At 42.3% G+C, this 22339-nt stretch overlaps 2 protein-coding genes across 9 annotated transcripts; both read left to right on the top strand.

The window, feature by feature from the left end:
* Positions 1-691: 691 nt before the first annotated feature.
* On the top strand, positions 692-8491 carry hcfc2 (host cell factor C2). 6 transcript variants are annotated; one of them, XM_034577623.1, is made up of 17 exons: positions 692-978; positions 1617-1765; positions 2061-2221; positions 3316-3518; positions 3696-3780; positions 3902-4005; positions 4105-4335; positions 4424-4630; positions 5005-5069; positions 5526-5646; positions 6003-6059; positions 6136-6188; positions 6271-6408; positions 6503-6700; positions 6797-7094; positions 7189-7261; positions 7369-8491. In XM_034577623.1, the coding sequence occupies exons 1-17, from the start codon at positions 810-812 to the stop codon at positions 7376-7378; spliced, it is 2322 nt and encodes a 773-aa protein (XP_034433514.1). In that variant the 5' UTR covers positions 692-809; the 3' UTR covers positions 7379-8491. The 6 variants fall into 6 exon arrangements, with proteins under 6 accessions (XP_034433514.1, XP_034433512.1, XP_034433516.1 ...); XM_034577621.1 differs by having other exon boundaries at positions 6000-6059; XM_034577625.1 differs by having other exon boundaries at positions 693-978; positions 6274-6408.
* Positions 8492-9950: 1459 nt separating this feature from the next.
* Positions 9951-22323, top strand: cep83 (centrosomal protein 83). Of its 3 annotated transcripts, none has more exons than XM_034577628.1 (16): positions 9951-10219; positions 11129-11335; positions 11768-11918; positions 12127-12219; positions 12989-13120; positions 13213-13464; positions 14176-14307; positions 15258-15372; positions 15793-15937; positions 16165-16314; positions 16670-16745; positions 16845-17002; positions 17088-17217; positions 17848-17951; positions 18081-18264; positions 21719-22323. In XM_034577628.1, the coding sequence occupies exons 2-16, from the start codon at positions 11136-11138 to the stop codon at positions 21830-21832; spliced, it is 2136 nt and encodes a 711-aa protein (XP_034433519.1). In that variant the 5' UTR covers positions 9951-10219; positions 11129-11135; the 3' UTR covers positions 21833-22323. The 3 variants fall into 3 exon arrangements, 2 of the variants coding, with proteins under 2 accessions (XP_034433519.1, XP_034433520.1); XM_034577629.1 differs by having other exon boundaries at positions 10056-10219; positions 11082-11335; XR_004613013.1 differs by lacking the exons at positions 16670-16745; positions 16845-17002; positions 17088-17217; ... (1 more) ...; positions 18081-18264; positions 21719-22323 and having other exon boundaries at positions 10054-10219; positions 11082-11335; positions 15780-15937; positions 16165-16306.
* The last annotated feature ends 16 nt before the right edge of the window (positions 22324-22339 follow it).

Genomic DNA, 22339 nt, shown 5'->3' with positions numbered 1-22339 from the left:
TTATAACCACATTTTGACATGGATGTAAACCAGAAGCATCTTCACAGTTTCAGGGTCTGTGTGCTTGACACAAGTTTGAGAGAGCTGGATTTGGATTTCACGTTTCCCCCAATGCAACTCAATGGTATCTCGTGTAAGACTTTACTTGGTCAATGTCTTTACGTCCAGTTTATAACACAGACTTTATAAACATACATCTTCCAAGCCCAATCTTTTTTGCTATACATAACAATGCAAATTTGCTTATATTGGATTTTGGCTATGTAGGTGTATGAGTTTGTATACATGTATAAATATATACATAGCCTTACTTTTATTGTTTTATTATTATTTATATTGTATTTATTATTACATATATTTTTTGTACATTAAATTCAATATACAACACAGGTAAACAATATATTTACATACTAGTATAAGTATAAGATAATTATTAATTCATGATTAATGGAGAAGGGGTGAGATTATAAATCAAAGCTGAGATGATTGCAGATGACAGACAGCTGCCTCCAGAGTCACACACAACGCTACACATCTGTCTGGATGGGTCGCATACTAAACTACATCCTCGTGAGTAAAGTCAATTTCACCAGAGTCAGGTTGGTTTTACATTCATCGAGTATAGTTTTATGTAATAAATATAAATATTTAGCAAACAAGTCAGTATTTCCCTTACACTTCCTTCAAATCTTGATACACCGATAAACGAGGCGGAGTGAGAAGTCGCTCTCATGCTAAATCTCTGATGCCCCGTTAGGCCCCGCCCATTTGTTTGAAACACCAACAGCGCCAAACCTCCGAGTCTGAAGATGAGCGCAGACTTTAGCGCAGAGCCGCAATGGAGGAGAGTTCACACGGTGACCGGGGTGGTGCCGCGGTCCAGACACGGGCACCGAGCCGCAGCCATACGGGAGCTCGTCGTCGTGTTCGGCGGTGGAAACGAGGGGATATCCGAGGACCTCCATGTTTACAACACGGGTAAGCTAACGCTAGCCCCGGACGCTAACTAGCCCCGCTAGCGGCTATTGTTTTTAGCATGCGAAGGAGTGGAAAGAGCCACGCTAGCTCACGTTGCTGCACGTTTTTTGTGGTTTGTTCTTATCATCGACAGCTCTAACATTACTTTGTTTATAATGCTGTGGGTTTGTTGCCGTTGACTTGTCACCAACTTGAGCTGTGTGACGGTTCTTCAGCTCACTAGCTAGCGTTAGTTAATTGTCCGTGTTAATTGTTGGAGACAGGATTAAGAACAGCAGAGGCAGGTGTTAATCAGCGTAGCTAACCAACAGGCAAGTGCTAATGCTAATCATGCAGGTATCAGGTGTTAGCAGGGTTAGCTAGTGATGTTTGTAGTTTGGCATTAATGTTAATACACGTTGCATGTAGTGGGCACTTTATTTAACAAAAGACTACATGATGCTACTGTGAATAAATGACGTGTTGCAAAGGCCATGGTGTACACAAGGCATTAAAGTGTAATGTAGTTGTTTATTAAAACTAATTTCAATGGGGCGAGGTGATGAAGAACTGTGTTTAGTACGTTGTTTCTCCACCGGAGTGTGTACAAGTCAGCAGTAATCTGGATGTCATGTTTAATGCAACGTCCGTTCTTCCAGTCTCCAAGCAGTGGTTCCTCCCTGCTGTGAGAGGTGACATCCCACCGGGCTGTGCTGCCCATGGCTTCGTCTGCGAGGGCACTCGAATACTGGTGTTTGGCGGCATGGTGGAATTCGGCAAATACAGTAACAGCCTCTATGAACTTCAGGTAACCTTGAATAACATTTTTAAAACTAACAATTTAGTAGCACTTAAAATGGCACTTAATTATAGCACTTTGTAGTTTTGCTTTTTTGAAGAAATTGTACTTTCTCTATTCTTGTTGTTCTTGGTTTGTACCCTCATGGTTGAATGCACTTATTGTAAGTCTCTTTGGATAAAAGCGTCAGCTAAATGTAATGTAATGTAAAGGTAACGCCGTCACATTCAATAACTGGTGTTTCTGGAACTGGTGCGGTCACGTAGAAAATATAAAATCGTGTCGTTGCTGTTGTGTGGTTCAGGCCAGTCGCTGGCTGTGGAAGAAGCTGAAGCCCAGAGCCCCCAGGAATGGCTTGCCTCCCTGCCCTCGGATTGGACACAGCCTTACTCTTGTGGGTAATAGGTGCTACCTGTTTGGAGGCCTGGCCAATGACAGTGAAGACCCCAATGGCAACGTACCAAGGTAAGCTGCAAAGTTGACTTTGGCCCCGTTCAGACCTGGTATTAACATCCGCCCTGAGAGATCCTAACACATGGAGACAGCCTTAAGTTCGTCTGTTCACACCTGAAATTAAAATTCCCTTTCACTCTCCCACTCTATATGCAAAAAAATTGCCATCATTTCTGTTCATGAAGACCAAATGATGTTGCTTTTACCCTGTGTGTGTGTGTGTGTGTGTGTGTGTGTGTGTGTGTGTGTGTGTGTGTGTGTGTGTGTGTGTGTGTGTGTGTGTGTGTGTGTGTGTGTGTGTGTGTGTGTGTGTGTGTGTAAAGATGGAACTCTCCAAACTTGCCATTTTCAAGGTTCATTTCAGTTCCTCATCACATCAGCTCACTTTACTTTGCCTAAAAGACTGCAAGTCCCATAATGCACCACCAACAGGCCAGTGCAGGCTGCTCATTACTCATCAGTTGGAACACCTGTGAATGGAAGGGACTGAGAGAGAGAGAGAGAGAGAGAGAGCTCATGGTACAACCAAAGAAGAAAGAGTTGTCCCGTGCCTCCTTTGGGGTTCATGTACCAGGCCATTTCAAGTTGGGCAAGAGTTGAACAAAAAACCTAAGAACTTGACAGTTAGCTTGAGCGAGAGAGAAAGAGAGTGAGCAAAGTCTGGAGGGACTGAATGACTGTGCGGAGCTCTGAAGATTTTACCAATCTAAGAAAACATCAGTTAATACTTGGTGATTAGTGTTCATATTGTGGCTACAAACAAATCAATGTACGGACACCGAGAAACGTGGGTGAGTCGGCGGGCCTTCATATGTTGCCCAGGACGGATTGGCATTCAAACAGTGAAAAGAAGGTGGCCACATGCGTCCCAGACCGACTCCAAATGTGGTCTGAGTTGTCAGATCTCAGGATGCATTCATTACACATTTGAGTGTGTTCAGAGCTGGTGACCATTTGTGATCGAATCAATCAGTGCTAGTACCAGGTCTGAACAGGGCCATTGTCGAATGCAGGGCCTCCAGTAGCTTGCTCTTACTTCAGATGCTAAACTGAGTCAAATGGGGTCAGAAACCTCACTCTAAGCGTACATCTTTCTACCATCTTAGGTACATGGGTGACCTTTATGAGCTGGAGCTGCAGGCAGGATCAGGTGTGCGAGGCTGGAGCATCCCAGAAACAAAAGGTGGTGGTCCTTCAGCACGGGAGTCTCACAGCGCAGTGGCTTACGTTGGCCTCAGCTCGCCGAAGCTCTACATCTTCGGAGGAATGCAAGGATGTCGGTTAGACGACCTCTGGCAGCTTGACCTTGGTAGGACGACATTTTTTGACACATATCTACGCTGAAGTTTCGGAAAATGCAACTGCAATTTTCTTGCTTAAATACTAAAGTGTGGTTTGCCTAATTTTATGTCTGTACTTCTACATGACAGTGAGAAATAAATTGAATATTCAAATGACCTAATCTTCATCCTTCTCTCCTCTTCAGACACAATGATTTGGTCAATGCCCGAAACAACGGGTTCCATGCCACTTCCCAGAAGCCTTCACTCTGCCAGTGTAATCGAAAACAAGTAATCAACTCTTGGATTGGACTTATTGTTATTAATTTCCCTTTTAAAGCAGGTTTAGTTTGCTTGTGACACCTGATTGAACTAGCCATGGACAAACTTCAGGATGTCCCTCTATCTGCAGGATGTATGTGTTTGGAGGCTGGATTCCTGTTCCAGAGTCGGACAAACACAACGCTTTAGAAACCAAATGGATCTGCACCAACTCTTTAAGTGTGCTCAACTTAGGTCAGTAATTCTCACCACAAATGTTACTATAGTTTCATATTTCCACGGTTGTGACTGATTAAGTAGATGTTGAAACTTGCTACTGTTTTCTTACCACAGAGACGATGAACTGGCAGAACTTAGGCCCAGAGGAGCAGGACGAAATCGAGTCCCAGCTGCAGAGTCAGGGACCCCAGAGTGACGACACATATGCTTGTAGGCCCAGAGCCAGGGCCGGCCACTGCGCCGCCGCTGTCGGATCCAGGCTTTACATTTGGAGCGGACGCGACGGATACCGTAAGAGCTGGAACTACCAGGTCTGCTGCAAGGATCTCTGGTACCTGGAGTCGGGTGAGGACTTGTTTTCAGGCTTGTGCAGAAAAAAACTGAAAAGAACCAACACTGCCACTCAATATACTATTTTGTGTCCTGCCCTCAGAACGACCAGCCACCCCAGAGGCAGTGTTGCTTGTCAAATCCACCGTCAGCATGCTCCATGTGGCATGGCGCCCCCTGGCTGCAGCAGACTGCTACATTGTTCAGATGCAACCTGTGTGTCCTAACACTGCGGCCAGCAGTTCGCGTGACAAACCAGTGGAGACCGCACAAACAGGTGAACAAGAGGGAAAGAACAAAGATCCTAAAGGTGAGAGAGGGGGTACAGACTCAGTTATCTCCTTGATGAGGGAGTTTTTTCTCTCCACAGTTGCCAAAGTGCTGCTCATTGTGAGAACTGTTCTTTATAATTTTTAAGGTCTTGACCTTCTATGTAAAGTGCCTTGAGATAATGTTTATTATGATTTGGCGTTATATGAATAAAATTGAATTGGGCGTTATACAAATAAAATTGAATTGATTAGGTTAATGTGTCTTTATACGCTTAGCACGGGCCACAGAAAAGAAACATGGAACTGTAAACAGATGTTTTTAGCACACTGATGAGAATGTCAGGGTGTAGAAAATATGCCAAACTTTCTGTCCTGGCTCCTAACCATGATTTGCTTCACTCTTTTCTCTTAGGAGTCCAGTCTCTTCAGACTGAAACTGAAGGAACCACAAACAGACAAGAGAAGGCTTCAAGTCAGGTAGCTCCCTGTTCTATTATAGAATTTATATAGTGAATAAAAGTACTATCATGGACTGAGTCCGAACACACTGAAGCTGCTTTTCGTGGTTCATTCGCACTGATCGTGTTAAAAGCAGCTTCATCAGACACTGCTTTCTCCTTTTTTATTTGTTTGTTCATGTTACAATAATGACATTGAAAGAAATGCAGACATCAAGTTGAGTCTTAGGCATTTTTACAGAAAATGAACAAAAAAGAAAAAACAGCCATATACATTAAACAGGAGTAGTTGCATAAAGGAATTTCCGTGCAGTTTTTAGTTTAGCAAAGTTTGTTGCTTTCTGAAGAAATACTGCGAGTTGGCACAATTCAAGTTCCACTGTAGTTTAGAGTGGAAATAGGACTTTGACTTCTAGCACTGTTTCCTATTTAGAACAAATAAGTCTTGTGCTTTAATTTTCTCCTCAAATTTCAGGATGCTTCAGGGCAGCAGGAAACTGTGGTGAAATCATCCGGTGGCTCAGCACAGACACAAACACCAGGAGGGAAGAGTGATGCAGGGAGAGGCGCAGACATTTCAGACACAAAGAGCGGCTGTAAGTCTTGTTGCCAGTCTCCCCTTTCAGAAGGCAGCGCCAATAAATGTATTGCCTCCGTTATTACTTCTTCCCTATTTCACACACAGCGTTTCAGAAATGGTGAATTGGTTTTTAACTCCACACACAAACATTGTCATCAGACACATCTCAAACTTTTCCTGCTGGTTTTCTGCTTCTCTGCATCACCTGGGGTAACGATATGTTGTCATTGATTGTTGGAGGAAGAAGGAGCAGTTGTTTTGATTCTGAATGAGTGAGAATCAACATCATGGTTTTATGACAATTAATCCTGCAGCCCTAAGCAGCTGTTTAGTCTGAAATGATGTCATTTAATGCTGTTGTACTTGTAGCAGCTGCTGGACACGAGACATCAGCAACAGAGGTCCGCAGCTTAGCTCAGCCCCTGTCAGGTAATGATGATGCTCAAGTTTAAATATTAATGATAAATAAGACTGAAGAAAGGCTCATTGTGGGTTTTTTTAACAGACAAACCTGTTCCTACTGATAAGACTTCTGATTTCTACGCCCATGCAGATCAGGTCAGGTCCATTTCCCGACAAGAACTTTTAGTTCATTCACTTGGCTTGTTCTGAACTGAGAAATGTTACTTCCCACATTCAGCAGAATCCAGAAGAAACGGCATGGTTTGATGTTGGTGTGTTTAAAACACTCTACTCTGAGGTCAACCACTACTTTCTACCCGATGATGGTAACCAGGTGACTGCAGCTGTCAGCAGCCGGCCTCCGAACACTAAAGAGGTGGAAACTCTAGATACTCTACTCTGTCCTGTGCTTTCTATTCAAGCTTTGGCAATTCCACTCACCCTCTTTCCATCCTTTCCGCTCCCGTCAGGCTTTCCTACAGAGGAAGCAGCCGGGGCCTCAGGACTACCAGGGCAGAGAGAAGCAGGAGCTCACTCCAGGTCAGACCTACAGGTTCAGAGTCGCAGGCATCAACTGCTTTGGTCTAGGAGACTTCAGCACAGTCAGCGAGTTCAAGACCTGTCAACCTGGTTTCCCTGGAGCGCCCTCTGCTGTCAAGATCACCAAGGTGACATACTGACACATGTACACAATCGTCTGGGGAACATGGAGAAAATCTTTTTTCCATCCCCTAATTATTTTTCTTTTTGTATTTTCTGTGTAGGCTAATGATTCAGTCCATATCACGTGGGAGTCTCCGTCCTCTCCGTCGGGCCGCATCCTGGAGTATTCCATGTACATGGCTGTGAGGAAAAGCCGCTCCACCTCCTCGGAGCGCCCGGGTACGATGGCTTTCATCAGGATCTACAGGGGCACCAAGACTTCCTGCTCCATCAGCTCCACCCAGCTGGTCAACGCCCACATCGACTGCTCAGCCTCAAACCGTCCAGCTATCGTCTTCCGCATTGCTGCCAAGAACGAGCAGGGCTACGGCCCGGCAACGCAGATCCGCTGGATCCAAGGTGGATCTCAGTTTGTTGTAGTTTCTGCTCATTTCTTTTATATTCCTTTTTATTTTGGACAGAGCTTTATTCAATTCCCTCTCTGTCTTTTCAGATTCCATTAAATTGCGACCCTCTGCATCCAAAGCAGACATAAGTGCGGAGGCTGGCGGAGATGCTGCTGACAGGTAACCAGAAAACGCTCACCTTTTCTGTCCAGTTTTACTTTCCAAATTAGAGTTTTAAAATCTCTCTAAATAATTTGTCTTTCATTCTTTTTTTTGTTTTCTTGCAGCTCCAGCTGAAAAAGTTAGATCCTGTGATGTTTGAAAAATACGGCCCTCAGGAAGGTGGTCATGGCACTCAGATGTAATTGATATGTCTTAGATAGTTTTGTTAATTTATTTTTTTATGTATTTAATTCTTCCCCTGTAAATATATATACACATTCCCAGAAGCTTCACCTCTCGACTATTTTACATAACAAATGTTTTGTTATGTAATAATGATGTGATATGATCAGAGTACAACAAGCACCAGTATTTTTTTGTATTGATTATTTAAAGCTCTGTTAACATTGGAGGTGCCTTATTTCCTGTTTCACCACAGACTTACACGTCATGTGTCATGATTGTGAAAGGAAACACAAGTGGGGAGAGGTTTTCAGCACCAGTGCACACCAGTGTTTTGTTAGTGGGGACCACTTTTACAATCCTTATCAACACCAGCCAGGTTTGATAATGAAATGTTGTTTTATAAGCAGACGTTTTGGTTCAACATATTTGTGAATGTGCTTTTCATTGTAAATGGCTGCATCACTGCAAAGGATCTGTATACACACATTACATATCTGCATTTCATTTATTGGTTTATGATTTTTGTCACATTTTTTTTTTCATTATTGTCAGATAATTTTTCTCAGCGTGATATATCATCAGATAATCCAATATCACTTTTGACTTCAAAATATAAGCACAGCTTTACTCTAATTTGTGATATTAAAGCCAATGATAACAGTCATACTTTTAAACATAAAACTTTCTGGAAGAGGTTGAGTGTAATTATTCTCCTCCATCCTGTCAGGACTCAGTGTTCCAGACCTTTTTCAGAATCAGAAATAGTATTATTAGGGTTTTGCTCTAAAATTCTGAAATAATATATACAGACCAAGACAATGACAACAAACAGAAATAGTAAATATAAGAGAAGGTATACAATGAAAATGTATGTGAATTATATTACAATATATAAAAGCAAGCCGAATGAGAACATGTAAAAATACAGTGTATACAACAGAAGATATCTCATTGTAAATGAAGGTGTAATGTGCTAACATGGTGGAATAGGTGCCGGGCCATTGACTTACAAAAAAAGACAGTGTTGCACTACTTTCTCCCTATAAATTGTTATGAAAAGATTACATGTTTGTGCTTTCATCCATAGAGGAGCATTTATGTTTTTGTTCTTTTGTTAACACACTAAAAACTTCCAGATGATAATAGCTCAATGTAAATTGTAGTTAGTTTTTGTAATGATTCTTGAAACAATGTTCAGGAAAGTTTGAATCAGCTGCCAGAGTTTTCACACAGAGTATAAAGTTTATTTTATATAGACTATTTGGTTTATCTCTCTATTTATTTGTGTGAACGTTTAGAAAACCCTGTGGAACCATTTGATCATTGCAGCATCAAAATGATAGACTTCAGTGGTGGGATTAAACCTATTAGCGTAATGAAGGGTAAGATCCCAAATAGAAAACAGTCTTAATTGTCCCGATGAGGAAAGTCATTGCTAAACAAGCTGCACTAAATCATTTGAGATGCGGTGTGTGTATAAAACAGCTGAATGCGTCTCTTTGGGGATGAGTAAAATGGACCAGAAAAACAATATGGTTGTCATTTTCCTTTTTTGAAAAAACCAAAGCGTGTGAATGATGATCCCTGCTGCTCTAAATATGTGGAAAGCTGTGTGTTTATAAAAGTGGTTTATCTGTTACATGGTCAGAATAATGGGGACTTTAAGACAGTGTGCTTATAGTATTTTTTATATTTAACTTTGTTTCCTATTATTTATATTTGTTATATTTATACTTGCACAAATACCCCCAAAGCAAATTCCCGGTATGTGTAAACTTGCTTGGCAATAAAACCAGGTTCTGATTCTGGTGTAGAAATATCAATATATTACCTGCCAGATTACAGATGGAGATAGATATGTAGTTAATTGATACCAAATTGATAATTATTGAATTTGGGCTCAATTAAGTAATTACACCGAAATTAATTCACTTATGAACGAACTCAATCATTAATAATTATAATAATTAGGGCTGTCAAACGATTAAAATCAGGGTAGCTGTGATTAATGTGATGTGTTTTGTTATGAATCGATGGTGTCGGGTCATGTCTGCGTGTCGCTCCGCTCACTTTAACACTGTGAGCGTCTCGTGTTGTACTGAGCACAACATGCTGACGAGTCATTTTTCCTGAATTATTAAAAATGCAGCCTCATAAACTCTGGAGCGAATCAAACAAACACCCAGTGACTTCATGTGCTGATCAGGTCCTGATAACTAGTGAGGAGTGTTTATTAGTTCCAGTGTCAGCAGGTCAGAGTGGAGGAGGACACAGAAACTCCAGCTCGGTGCAAACCACCTGCAGCTTCTGCTCTGATCACTGAGCAGCTGAGACCAGAGGAACTCTGTGTTTTCACTGTTTCCACTGTTCTTCTACGAAGTCACTGACCGGCTGCTTCACGTGAACGAGCTCTGACCTCACTGCATGTGTCGCTGTGAGCGAGTGAGTGAGTGGGGGCGGGTACATGCAGCGGCTCATTCTGCGCGTGCGTTAAAAAAAATTACGCTTTAATTCCACAAATGAATCATCCCGCGTTAACGCGTTAATTTTGACAGCTCTAGTAATAATACGAACAACTCCTTACTAATGATAATAATTACCGCTTGATAAACTTTCGTGTGCGTTTGTTTTTCATCGCGGGCAATGCACTTCGGGAAAAGACTCCCATGATCCCACAGTTTGTAGTTCCCAGATTAGCTTGTTAGCACTGGCTATCAAAACGGAAAGAAAGGAGCGTTCGGTTCAGCAGCAGGTGAACAACTCTGCAGAAATCTGTCCACACAACTAAAGGTAATAACGGTGTCTTTCAACAAAACATTGTGGCTTCGTGTTTGGTTGCGAGGCACCACGATATACACAGTTTGTTTGCTATCATTGGCCTAGTTAGCAAGCTAACCTCAGCGGTGCTAACGTTAACTACGTGGCTTCCCCAGGTGTGGCTATAGCTAGCTAGCTTGACTAGCCACGTAAGTCGCTTTGAATTTCACTTGAGTTGAGATTGTTTGCGTTTACACGGACTAACCCGGTCTGAAGCGTGCTAACGACTGAGTGTTTACAGTCTACTGCCACGACTTAGCAAGGGAAACCTCCAGGGTAGTGGGTGTCCGACAACGGACGCAGCTAACAGGCTAGGTAGCATATCTTGTCGCGGGTCGTAGAGCGCGATATTTAAAACCGACTCGGAGCTTTTGACTGAATTCAGCCATGACTGGACACGTTCACTTAATTATACTTTAATACTTTATACTTTAGAACTTTAATAGCTTGTATTTGCTAAGAGCCGCCAACAAACAACCAAGCTGTCTGTTTTGGGATTAGCGTTGACTCTTAAAACTACACGAGCTGTTATTAAAGCAGTTAAGAGTTATATTTATTTATAGCCTGTTGAATATTAAGTGGACGCTGTTGTGCAGTAGTTGCAGACTCTTGATCCACAGAGGCAGCAGCCTGCGAGCTGAGCTAACTAATCACTTGAGATTGATGGAGAGCTTTTCCTGAGGCCGAGTGTTTAACAAGTATCTGGGGACTCCTCTCACAGCCTCCATGGTTACTGACAACACCACCAGGCTTCAACTGTCCTCTACGAGCTCCTCACACACACAATCTTTGTCACTGTTAAAGTCCACTCGTTCATTCCTTTATTGTGACACAGACACATCAGCTGCTTCCCTTCACCTCCCTCTGACTCTTCCCTCGCAGAGGTGAAATGACCTCGTCCGCCCTCGGCCAGTCGGCGCCTTTCGTCCCAAACCTGAGCTCCGGGATGGGGAAGTCTGCAGCCGTGCTGGGGTTGTCTGCCGGGCTGGGGGGAGCAGAGATGGAGCTGCAGAAAATGCTGATCGATGAGAGGATGAAGTGTGAAAACCACCGGACCAACTACCAGACTCTGAAGGCTGAACACAAAAGGTAAAGCTGAATGGAATTTAATATTTAGTGATTTATTTGTTAAGCCCTTATCTTTATCTGTAGTTATTTTCCTTAATGGATATGAATTTTGATTTCGATCAGATTAGGGAACATGCAGTAATGAAGTAATCATCTCTTCATTACAATGTATATCCATTAGAGAGTGAGTAGGCTGCAGTTTAATTCTGTGTTTACCATGTTCTCAACTGAAAATTGTGCTATACCTTATATACATGTATTTATTCAGGATGTACTTGATTTTTTTTTTACTTAATTTTAAATTGAGTTTCATTATTTGTCCTACTTTCTATTCTTTCATTGAGCCTGTGTTAAGTTAATATGACAAATTACTTTGAACCTGGAAAGCTTTGGTTGGTGTCAGTTAGCTGATTGCGTGATCCATCTCAATAGTGGTGTCTATTTTTCTCGCAGTCTGCAGGATGAGTTCACGCAGTCGCAGGGTGAACTGAGGCGGCTGCTGAGCGACAGGCAGGCTCAGCAGGAGAAAGTGCAGCTGTTGTTGGCTGAGCTGCGAGGAGAGATGATGGACAAAACCCGGGAGCTGGAGGAGCTTCGACTGCAGGTACAGTTTGATCAAGAAGAGAGGAAGAAGAAAAAATGGAACTTAAGTAACCCCAAAAAAGATGTAGATTCATACTTGATTGGTCAAAGGTTAGAGACTCCATGTACAGAAAGATGTTTGTTTTCATGTTTAAATAGGTTATTTTTGGTTAGTATTTCTGCATACAAGTTTGTGTGTGTGTGTGTGTGTGTGTGTGTGTGTTGACCAGGTGATGACCCCTCAGCAGTTGGAGTTGCTCAGAGCTCAGGTGCAGCAGGAGATGGAGGCTCCGGTCCGAGAGAGGTTCAACAAACTGGAGGAGGTTAGTATCTTGCTAATTGTCAGTCACCCTTAAGCTCTCTGTGGCAGAGGGACACAGGGTGTCACTGACAGAGCTCTGTACTGTGTCTTGTTTGCTGTTCTCTGACATATTGTAAAGCATTTAGATCAAATCATATAGAAACTTGGTGAACTGCTGTCCTGCCTCACAAAGATGCTGGAAATGAAAAGATGTGATTGTGCTAATTGATTTGAGAGATTTCTTGTCGGAGACTTCAGTTACATTCTTTGTCGATTCGATTGACACCAAAGTCAGCACAGTGAAAAATAGTAGAAAATGTTTTTCGTGTCTTTTAATATATTAATGATATGATACATTTTATTGATGTAGTGCTTTAACAATGCTCAACGACACTTTCCGTATCTTAAAATTCTGAGCAAATAACTGAAATATAAAATGCACTTCATTATCACATATTCAAATATAATATACACATCATAAAACTACTATTTACTCTCAGGAAGGATTAAATGTTTTATTAATACATGAATTAGCAGCTGCAAATGACCTCTGCTCGAGAGTGAAGTGGCCTCTTATCCTTCAGTACCTGCTCTAAATAGGACATTAGCAACTGGGACTATCGAATCCATAGCAACGGTCAAGAGATTAGCATTGATTGCCTTTTGTAAAAACCTTTGAAAGTGAGAGCTTTCAAGGGATAGTGGCTCATTTCCATTTTTGACTGCCTGATTGCGCCTGCTCTTCTTTGACTGATGTGTGGCTAATGTGTGGTTATTGTGCCTCTTCACAGGAGACAGAGAAGTACAGGTCTGACTACAACAAGCTGCGGTATGATTACACCTTTGTCATGTCCCAGTTTGAGCACCAGAGAGAAGAACATGCTCGTATACTGGAGGAGAGGAGGATTCACTTTGATGCAGAGGTAGGTGGAGTTGTTATGATACACCTTTGTAAAATGGTCATAAATACAAAATCAGAACATGAGGTCTAAAGTATTTAACATCGTTTTGTCAGCTCTCTCGCCTGGAGAAGGACAGGGAAGACCTGGTGGCTCAGTACCAGGGTTCAGACCTGCTGCGTGACGGGAAACGAGTTGAGGCTCTGCTGAGGGAGAAAGCTCAGCTCCATCAGAGGCTGAAGGGGCTGGAGGGGGAGGTGGGCGAGCTTCGAGCCCAGAAAGAAAACTGCGGTCAGCAAGCTGAGAACGTTCAACGTATTCAGATCCGACAGCTCTCAGAGTCCCAGTCTACACTCAAGTCAATGGAGGTGAGTCGACAGCAGGCTCGTCACAGTCGTGTTTGCATGTTGCTGCACTTGGTATTGAAATTGTGCTAGCTTTTTTGTTTTGTTTTCTACAGTAACTTTTTCAGTTATAAAGTATAAGATTCAACAGTCTGAATTTTTGTCTTGAATGCATTAAAATATAATTTGAATATATTTGGTCTAAATGATGTATATTTTCATTAAACGCTACCCAGGTCATGCTTTAAAATAAATACAAAATTTAAAAATAACTATTTTGGCACTTCTTGCAAAGAAGTCATGTTTTGTAGTGCTGTTATAAAACTGCAAATAAGGAATTGATAACTGATAATCTAGAAGGTCAGAGTGGATCTCAGTAAAATCAGCTTGTCTGGGGGAAGGACTATAAATACTTGGTGTCTGTAGTTTAAGAGAGTGTGGTGTTTTGAGGGTTCGTCTCTTCTATGCTACTTCACCTTATCTTCACTTATGTGGAGCTGTAAATAATTCTGTGAGTCTGATGTCTTGAATGTCAATCATTATGATCTTAAAGTCTTAAAGGTATCTTTTGAAAACTGCAGAAACTCTGTTTTAGTTTTTTGCTGCAGCAATGAGTAAACTTACTTGCAGGGTGATCCCATTTTATCTTGTGAGAAATGAATTTACTAAAATTGCGACAAGGAAAATTATATTTTTCTTTGCATTGGTCATTGTTGAATCTGATTCGTTTGACAGGCAGAGAGACAGTCACTGCACCTGAAGCTGGAGCGGAGGGAGAGCGAGCTTCATCTGAGCAACGAGCAGATAGTCCAGCTCACCGGGCGACTGCACAAAGCTGAGAGAGAGGTCCACTCCCTCACCTCTGAGGTACGCTGCTCTGACCTCATCATCACATTATTGTGATCGCATTATTGAGCTGTGTCTGGGTTTCAGTTTCAGGTCGAGTGGGAGGGTTAAAATGCGTCAAGTTGATTCTTAACTGTTTTTGTCACAACATGATTTGAGATGTGTTTTGTTGTCATGAGAGGATTGCGGCTAAAATCCAGTCAGACCTGTTTTTGATAGTGTTTTCAGACATGAAAGTTAGCCTTTCTCATATGAAAATCGCAGCAGGAGATTGTCAGTATCAGATGTGTTCACAACAACAGGAAAATATGCAGAACATTCAGGCGAGGGTTGATGTCTGGATAGAACAGCAGGAGGCAGGACATGAGTTATACTATTGACTCAGTCGTACTGTTTTTTTTTATGATGACAACTGTACTACAAGCATTTGGACATGTATATAATCTATCAATGTAAGAGTTGAGAAGAGTACGTTGTATGTTGAAATGTCACAAAGGACGTGAGTTTTCCAGACATTTTATTTCAGTATTTACACACAGGAATATTTAGACATTTCCTGGACATTTTAACAGGTGGCTGACAGGAAAGGTTCCAGAGCATGACACATGACATTTGAGTTGTCACATACAACTCCTTCAGTATATGTCAAGGAAATGTCTGCACTTCAGTGTATGTCTGAAAGCAGCTTAATCAAATTTCTCACTACCCACATGTGTGGTTAGTAAAGGACTGAAACAGTAAACAGCTTATGATATAGTGCTTAAGTAACCTAAAGCTGCCTGTTGAGTCCTAGCTAAGAATAAAGACAACTACAGCAACTGGGATTGTACTGGAAAACTAGAGCTCTAACTAACGCTAGCAAAAATATGTAGGTGACGATAGAATGAGACATTTTCAATAATTGCATCCAGCAGATGTTTCTTGTCTTTCCTGTAGCATAACTCATATGAATGTTGTCTGTCTGTTCTCAGATTCAAAGTCTGAAACATTCACATAAGCTGGAGATGGACGGTGTCAAACTGGAGTGTAACCACTCGAAAGGAGAGATGGAGAGGGAGAGAGACGCGCTGCAGGCGCAGAGCGATGGTATAAAAAAACAGACACACACACACACTGCAGTGTATGCATATATGTAGATGCCTAATCTCATTTAGTTTTGTTGTAATGTGATTCATTGAACAAATTTACTGACATTTTCAGGTCAGGGATTCAGTGGGGTCTTAAAAACAGTCCAAAATATAATAGTTTGAAAGTATTTATGAATCTGTTCAAATATAATGTTGTAGGTGTTAATTGAATGCTAATATTTTGAAAAAGTATTTTTTTTCTGCAGCCTGCATAGATTGTAATGCTTTGTCTTATATCAATAATATTGAACAAAAACTTAAGGTGTCCACACGGTGACGTCTTGAATTAACACTCGCAGATGTATCATTTCACTGCAAAGCAGAATGCAGTATACTTGTGAGACTCTGTCGGACTGTCATGGTAAGTTGTGTGTTTCAGGTCTGCAGGCGGATGTGGAGGTGCTTAAAGCTCTAGTGGAGCGACACAAAGATGTCCTGGTGGAGAAGGAGAGGGAGATGGTTAGGAGGGTGCAGGCGGCCTGTGAGGAGGACTTCCGCAAAACTGCAACTCTGCACGAGGAAAAGTGAGGATCATCTTTCATTAACAGTTTTAATCCCATAAAAGAATTTTGAAAGCATATGTGCTTTTTTTGATTACTCCACCAAAGTTGACATTTTAAAAGTGTTATTGGTACAACCTCATGACCAAAAGTTAGCTCTCTGCAACACAAACATTTCTTTTATTTTAGTTATCTTTTACTCTCTCCTGCTGTACGTGTCATTTTAAACCTTTTTCTACTGTATATGTCAGATTGGAGTTGGAGAACCGTCTTGCTGCACTGGAACAGCAGAGGGCGCTGCAGGACGCTACAGATCACGCTCAGAAGGAGGAGTGGGAGGAACGTGTCCGCAGCTCCCAGCAAGGGGAGGAGTCTTCCCGCAGAGAAGTGCAGAACCTGAGGTCAGTATCTACTCAGCTGAGTTTGTCAGCGAGAAAATCTGCTGCATGTGCAATTTGCGGTGACATTATCTGAACTGTAAGGTTAATTCCTCTAAATATAACCAATTTAAATTGGGGGTTGTGAGATGATGCACCTTCTCACAACAATCTTAATTCCCTTTTTAGCCTCTGCCTCAGTTTCCGTTCCCGTAGAAACACTGAGGAACAGAAACAGGGCAAAGCAATGGTGTCAGGGACTGATCAATGTGATGTGAGGACATTTTGACCAATTTGTGCAAGAAAAAAGGAGGGAAAGCACTTCAGCATTTTTGAATGATGGAATTATATTCATTGTTTTATTTAATGTTTTACTCAGAAGCAGAATTCAGCAGCAAATGTCACAGCTCGAGGAGCTGGAGAGACAGAAAACAGAGATTGCTGATCTACAGCAGGTAAACACAGTCCTGCAGTTGTGACACCTTGAAAAATGAAATCATACCAAGGAGATTCTGTTTCATTCTAATTAACGGTGATTTTGTTTGACCCAACAGCAAAACCAAGCTGTAGGTGTTCAGCTTGGGACGCTTTCACATTCTGAAAGTGACTTGATGGAGAAAAACCAGCGTCTCAGAGAAACAATGGACAGACTCAGGGAGGAGCTGAGGACGACCCGAGGTCAGGCCGAGAAGAGCCAACACGAGGCAGAGAGGTACGCCTGCATATTAAGAAAACTGCTGGAATGAGTCTGGAACATGCTGTCATTTAGACACTTTTTTTATTTGCGTGTTTTCCAGGATGTTGGAAGATCGTCAGGTGGAGTGGTGGGAGGAGAAGCACAAGCTGCAGCAGCGAGAGTCCGAGCTGCAGCACAAACACTCTCGGGTCAAAGAGAAAATGCAGAGGGCAGCGGCGGCTCAGAAGAAGGTAGTGATGCTTCCTACAGACTTTTCAACAGGAAACGTTAAGATGTTTGGTTCTAATAATTACATTCACTTACAAATGTGTCACACTGAACAACTCGAAATCAAACCCATTATCAGGCCCAACAGAAAATCTTTTTCAGTTAAAGTTTCATTCCAGCCCTCCGCTTCAATAAAACTTCCCCATACATCCCAATATTTATTAAATTCATAATTCCTTTTGGCAACATATCCTCACAAGACAGGTTTGCCGATTGTTTTATATAATAATTTGAGCACTTGCTTCCATGATGCAGGACCATCTAAAATACCATACCATTTTGTCCACAAGTATTATATGGAATAGCTAAGTATTTAGTATTTAAAAAGTAGGTTTTGTTGCCCTGTAGCATGTCTACAGACATTTTGTAACATTTTACAACTCAAGTGGCTTTAAAGGAGACTTTAATTTAACTTTGCAGAAGTGTTAGATAAAATGTGTGTGTGTGTGTGTGTGTGTGTGTGTGTGTGTGTGTGTGTGTGTGTGTGTGTGTGTGTGTGTGTGTGTGTGTGTGTGTGTGTGTGTGTGTGTGTGTGTGTGTGTGTGTGTGTGTGTGTGTGTGTGTGTGTGTGTGTGTGTGTGTGTGTTGTACAGAGGAAGACGCTGACAGAGAACAAGGAGAAGAGACTGCAAGATAAGATCCAGCTGCTGCAGGCACAGAAAGAGGAACTGGAACTGGAAACTGCTGCAGCCAAGAAGTAAACCTCAACTCTCATTACAAGAAATAATCACATTAAACTGATGTCCTTCTGTATGTCACTGGTCAAAGTTGTTAATACATGTAAATATCCATTAATCTTAGATCCTTATTTCCTCTCTCCCTCCAGACATTCATCATTCTCAGTGGAGCAAGCGCAACTCAGCAAACGGCTGAAGGAGCTGCAGCGTCGACACAATGAGTTTCGACACCTCCTCCTGGGCAGCGGGGTTTCTTTCAGCGGAGGCCCAGCGGTCCTCACCTCCTCACCCAACCCCTTCCTCGGCACTGAGGGGCCATTAGCTGACATCCCAGTAAGCACAAGCAGGCGAATGCACACATCTGAAAATGTTTGAGGCCTAAATCCAATTGCAGCAAAAACTGTGGATTTTTAGCTAAAGATGGACGACATGATTGCTCCCAAAAGGGAAGCAAAAAAATCATCTTGATTGTCCTCTGGCGGCAGTAATAGGTCATAAACAATCACAAAATATGCATGTATATACCTTAACGACCAGGTGCGACTTTGCGTGTTTCTCCCTTTTTAGAGCTGGATAAGACACGTTTTATACAATGTCATTGTTTTCAAGCGACTCGCGATTATTGAGCATGTGTATCAGAGGGACGATCACTACTGCACAGACTCTCGCTCCAAATGATGTCAACAGCGCAAGCCCCCTTATACCGGATTTGACTATAACGAGAGGGATCATCCTCATCTCATCATTACATTTAGCTGACGCATTTATCCAAAGCAACTTACAATAAGTGTGTTCAATCATGGGGGTACAAACCCAGAATCAAGTAAGTGTCATATAAGTCAGTATTTAAATTCTTATACACCATAGTTGACGGTGGTTTATTAAACATCTTCTTAACCAAGGTGTAGTCCAAAGAGATTTGTCTTTAGCCTGCGGGCAAAGATTTGTTGATTTTCAGCTGATGTCAATGGGGAGCTCGTTCCACTATTTAGGAGCCAGGACAGCAAACAGCGGGGACTCTGAGTGGCTAGTGAGGGAGCACCAAGCCGATTGGATGGGCTGGGGTGTAAGGTTTAACCATTTCCTGGATGAAGACTGGGCCTGACCTGTTCACAGCACGGTACGCAAGTACTAGTGTCTTGAAGCGGACGCGGGTGAAGGGTTCGGTGTACTGCGAGTGAACTTTTGAAGACCAGTGGAGCTGCTGCATTCTGGATGAGCTGCAGAGGTGGGATGGCACTAGCAGGCAGACATGCCAGGAGGGAGTTGCAGTAGTTTAGGCGTGAGGTGACCAGAACTTGTGCTGCCTTCTGAGTGAGAATTGAACGTATTATCCGGATGTTGTGCAGCATGTATCTACACAAGAATGTAAATGTTGCAATGAACAGGTATAGAATGTGTTGAGGGTCAGGGGTGCGAGGTACAGCAGTTTGTATGGCAAATAAGGTTAATAGTAGGGAAAAGAGTGAGCTAGCTTACTGAACTTATTGAAGTCTCAAGTACAAAATGGAAATCTGACCACATTGTCAGTAGTTAGCATATAACAATTTGCCTTGTTTAGAATGTAAGGGAAAAAATTACATATGCTATTGTAAAGGAGAACGGGTGGATCTGTCGCGCTGTGTACGGGCGCTGCCCACTGACTCTTACAATAAATTCATAATACTTTATAGGATTGATAACCTTGCCATCTGGCCCCACCACATATGAAAGAACAAACACACACAATATTTTCCCCAAACCCCAGGTTCATATAGTCCCTCTGTTCAAACGAAATAGTTTGTCACTTATAGTCCTGAATCCCAAAAAACGTCCCAAAGCAAAGTTTAAGCACGTGTGGTGTAGTGAGATTGCCGCAAACAATATACAAAATAGTCCACGCTATTCTCACCGCCCAGAATAAGAGTCCAGTCCTCACGGTAATCCCTGAACGTTTCGCCCAGGCAATAATCCAGTTTATCAGGTCCGCTGTTTCACCGAACTTTGCTGGTTGCTCACTGGCCCGCACAAACAAAACAACTGCCGTCACTTCCCACTTATAACATTTGGATATAAAGAAACCAATCTATACACAATACATACAATTCTAATTTAAGGCTTCTGACAGATAAATATGCACAGACTATATATTATGTAGGTAACAAGAGCAGATTCTCTGTCCTCCCCAACACATTTCCTGTACATATAAAGTGCACTTAGGTTACCTTTACAAGCAAAGTTGAAGGATTATGGAGCTCTTGACATTGTCGAGGTTTGCAAGATGGACACTTGTGTGACATTAATAAAGACAACGTGTTTTAAAAGGAACTAAATTATGAAACAATGTATAAACACAAACTAACTAAAGGTGCACTTACTATATATGAGTGAGTGAAAGTGGTGTCCAAATGGCGGCTGGCCACAATGAAACAAAGGAGCAACGGTTACACCATGTGGTTGAGATCACGTGTTACCTCTGCAGAGGCTAAAAGAAGTAACATTAGCTTTGAAATAACATTAGCAAATCTCACAACGACACCTCAAACTTGTAAAACATCACATGGATACAATTAAACAGGCCTGTGCATTGCCTAGTGTAATTAGGCCAATTGTTTGAAGTCTAGTGTAGCTGGTTGTGGCACATCTGCTTGTCAGGCCTTTTTGAAGGTTTTAGCAGTCTGCTTGGGTAGTGAGACGTGCCCCCTGTCCTCGTGGAGAAGTCAGAAAAGTCAAAGCTGTTATCAGCCTGGTGAACTCACCGGGCCCACAGGGACCAATAGTGGTAGAAAGTCTCGTTTCACGTAGTTGAGAAGACGAAGCACCCTGGGAGACTGAGTTGTGGAAGCTCTCTTTTTCAGAACAAAGGAAACATGCGGTCGCAGGCTTTGGCTACACCTGTAGGCCCAAGTCCTCCCCAAAATCTCCTAAAGGACCTGGTAGAAAACACAAATAATGAAATTCTAAAGACAGTGGAGTCAAATGTGGCAGCGTGTAGAGAGAAAAAACTTTTACCAGTGGTGGATGTCTTGGCCAGTTTGATCCAGGCTTCCAACTAGGAAGTCAAGAGATTGCTAGGTAGCAAAGCCAGAGAAGACGTTTTTCAGTTTCCAAGGCCTCCTGGGACGGGAGACGTAGGGGTCGCCGCAGCCGTCAGCCTCCCCGGAAGACTCCTCGTCCTCCGAGTCTTTGTACGCTGACACTTCAAGGCTCGGTGGCTCTTTGTGCTCTGCGCCTGACGATGCTCAGCTGCCGCGTGCAAACGGGGTCAATCACGCACCTGCTGCTAACGGGCCACCTGCATGCCACACTCTTTCTTTAAGTCGCTTGGGATCAAAGCACACACCACTAAAGCCACATCAGACTTTAATCAGTGAAGAGGTGAGTTGAGCTAAATCTCCAAATTTACCTCACAGGTACAATTGAATGCACTTTTACTCTTAACTGCTTCTCTTCAACTCTGAGCTACTTGAGTGAAACACAACTCAAGGTTAGACTAAACACCAATCTAATTAACTTAACAGACCTGATACATTAGAATTCTAGCAGACAAAGTTATTTCAAACATTACCTCAGCTGTCCAAATATAGAGTAAGGCATCAAAAAACCAATGAACATTACATAGTTAAGCATCTGAAAACACATTGCAGTATAGTGTTCAAATGTGGCAAGTGTCATAGCTGAGCTTGTAGACCACAGTAAAAACCAGATAGAACAGAATGAATTCCAAAGTGTTGGTGCCGTACCTTCATGTGGCCGTGTGAGTCGAGGCTGTTGGAGCGTCACCTTGCTCTTCCTGTGTGTTCCGCAGGACCGCAACCAGAGGGACTTGTCTCTGCTGCGTCGCAGGCTCCAGGATCTGGAGAGCGCCCAGCAGCTGCAGCTGGAAGAACTGGGATCTGTGGCGCAGACTGACCTGGCCTGACCTCTGACCCCTACACTGCTTCACATTGGACTTGCACTACAATGAGCCCAGGTTTCCAATCAAAGACACCAACAGTGTGTTTTTTTTTTACTAAATACTTTGAAAGTTTATTGATGCATTTACACGTCTCGCTACTGTGATGGTGAAATGCCACGGCACCTTTTTCAATCCACCTCAGGATTTGATGTTTTTGTACTTTTGCTCTCGAGTCACAGAGTTGATACAAAGGTTGAACACACTCCAGGCTGTGAATTACAATGTTTATACCGACTGTTGATGTCACATCCACCCTGTTTTACATGAATGATATTGATAAAAGACAATGATTTACCGATAAACACTTTTTGTGACACTTTTGACTTTGTGTATTTAAGTTGATATCGCAACAGTTAAAGATTCTTTGTGGAGGGTTTAGGGCAATCTATGGCCATTAACCTTAAATAGACAATCATTTTCATAAATATCTTTGGATCCTTCTACAATCACCTGAATCGTCGCTGCTTAATA

This window comes from Hippoglossus hippoglossus, chromosome 23 (genome assembly GCF_009819705.1).
Source record: "Hippoglossus hippoglossus isolate fHipHip1 chromosome 23, fHipHip1.pri, whole genome shotgun sequence".
Classification (NCBI taxonomy): Eukaryota; Metazoa; Chordata; class Actinopteri; order Pleuronectiformes; family Pleuronectidae; genus Hippoglossus; species Hippoglossus hippoglossus.
Note: the sequence above shows the minus strand (reverse complement) of the source record. Positions and strands in the feature narration are given on the sequence as shown.

Excerpts from the sequence above, each read along its gene's own strand:
- hcfc2 (XM_034577621.1), top strand. The coding sequence starts at position 810 with ATGAGCGCAGACTTTAGCGCAGAGCCGCAATGGAGGAGAGTTCACACG. Across the intron at positions 4,336-4,423 it reads TCTCTGGTACCTGGAGTCGG|AACGACCAGCCACCCCAGAG; the intron begins GTGAGGACTTGT and ends TCCTGCCCTCAG. Across the intron at positions 6,409-6,502 it reads GGCCTCCGAACACTAAAGAG|GCTTTCCTACAGAGGAAGCA; the intron begins GTGGAAACTCTA and ends CGCTCCCGTCAG.
- cep83 (XM_034577628.1), top strand. The coding sequence starts at position 11,136 with ATGACCTCGTCCGCCCTCGGCCAGTCGGCGCCTTTCGTCCCAAACCTG. Across the intron at positions 11,919-12,126 it reads TGGAGGAGCTTCGACTGCAG|GTGATGACCCCTCAGCAGTT; the intron begins GTACAGTTTGAT and ends TGTGTTGACCAG. Across the intron at positions 12,220-12,988 it reads GGTTCAACAAACTGGAGGAG|GAGACAGAGAAGTACAGGTC; the intron begins GTTAGTATCTTG and ends GCCTCTTCACAG.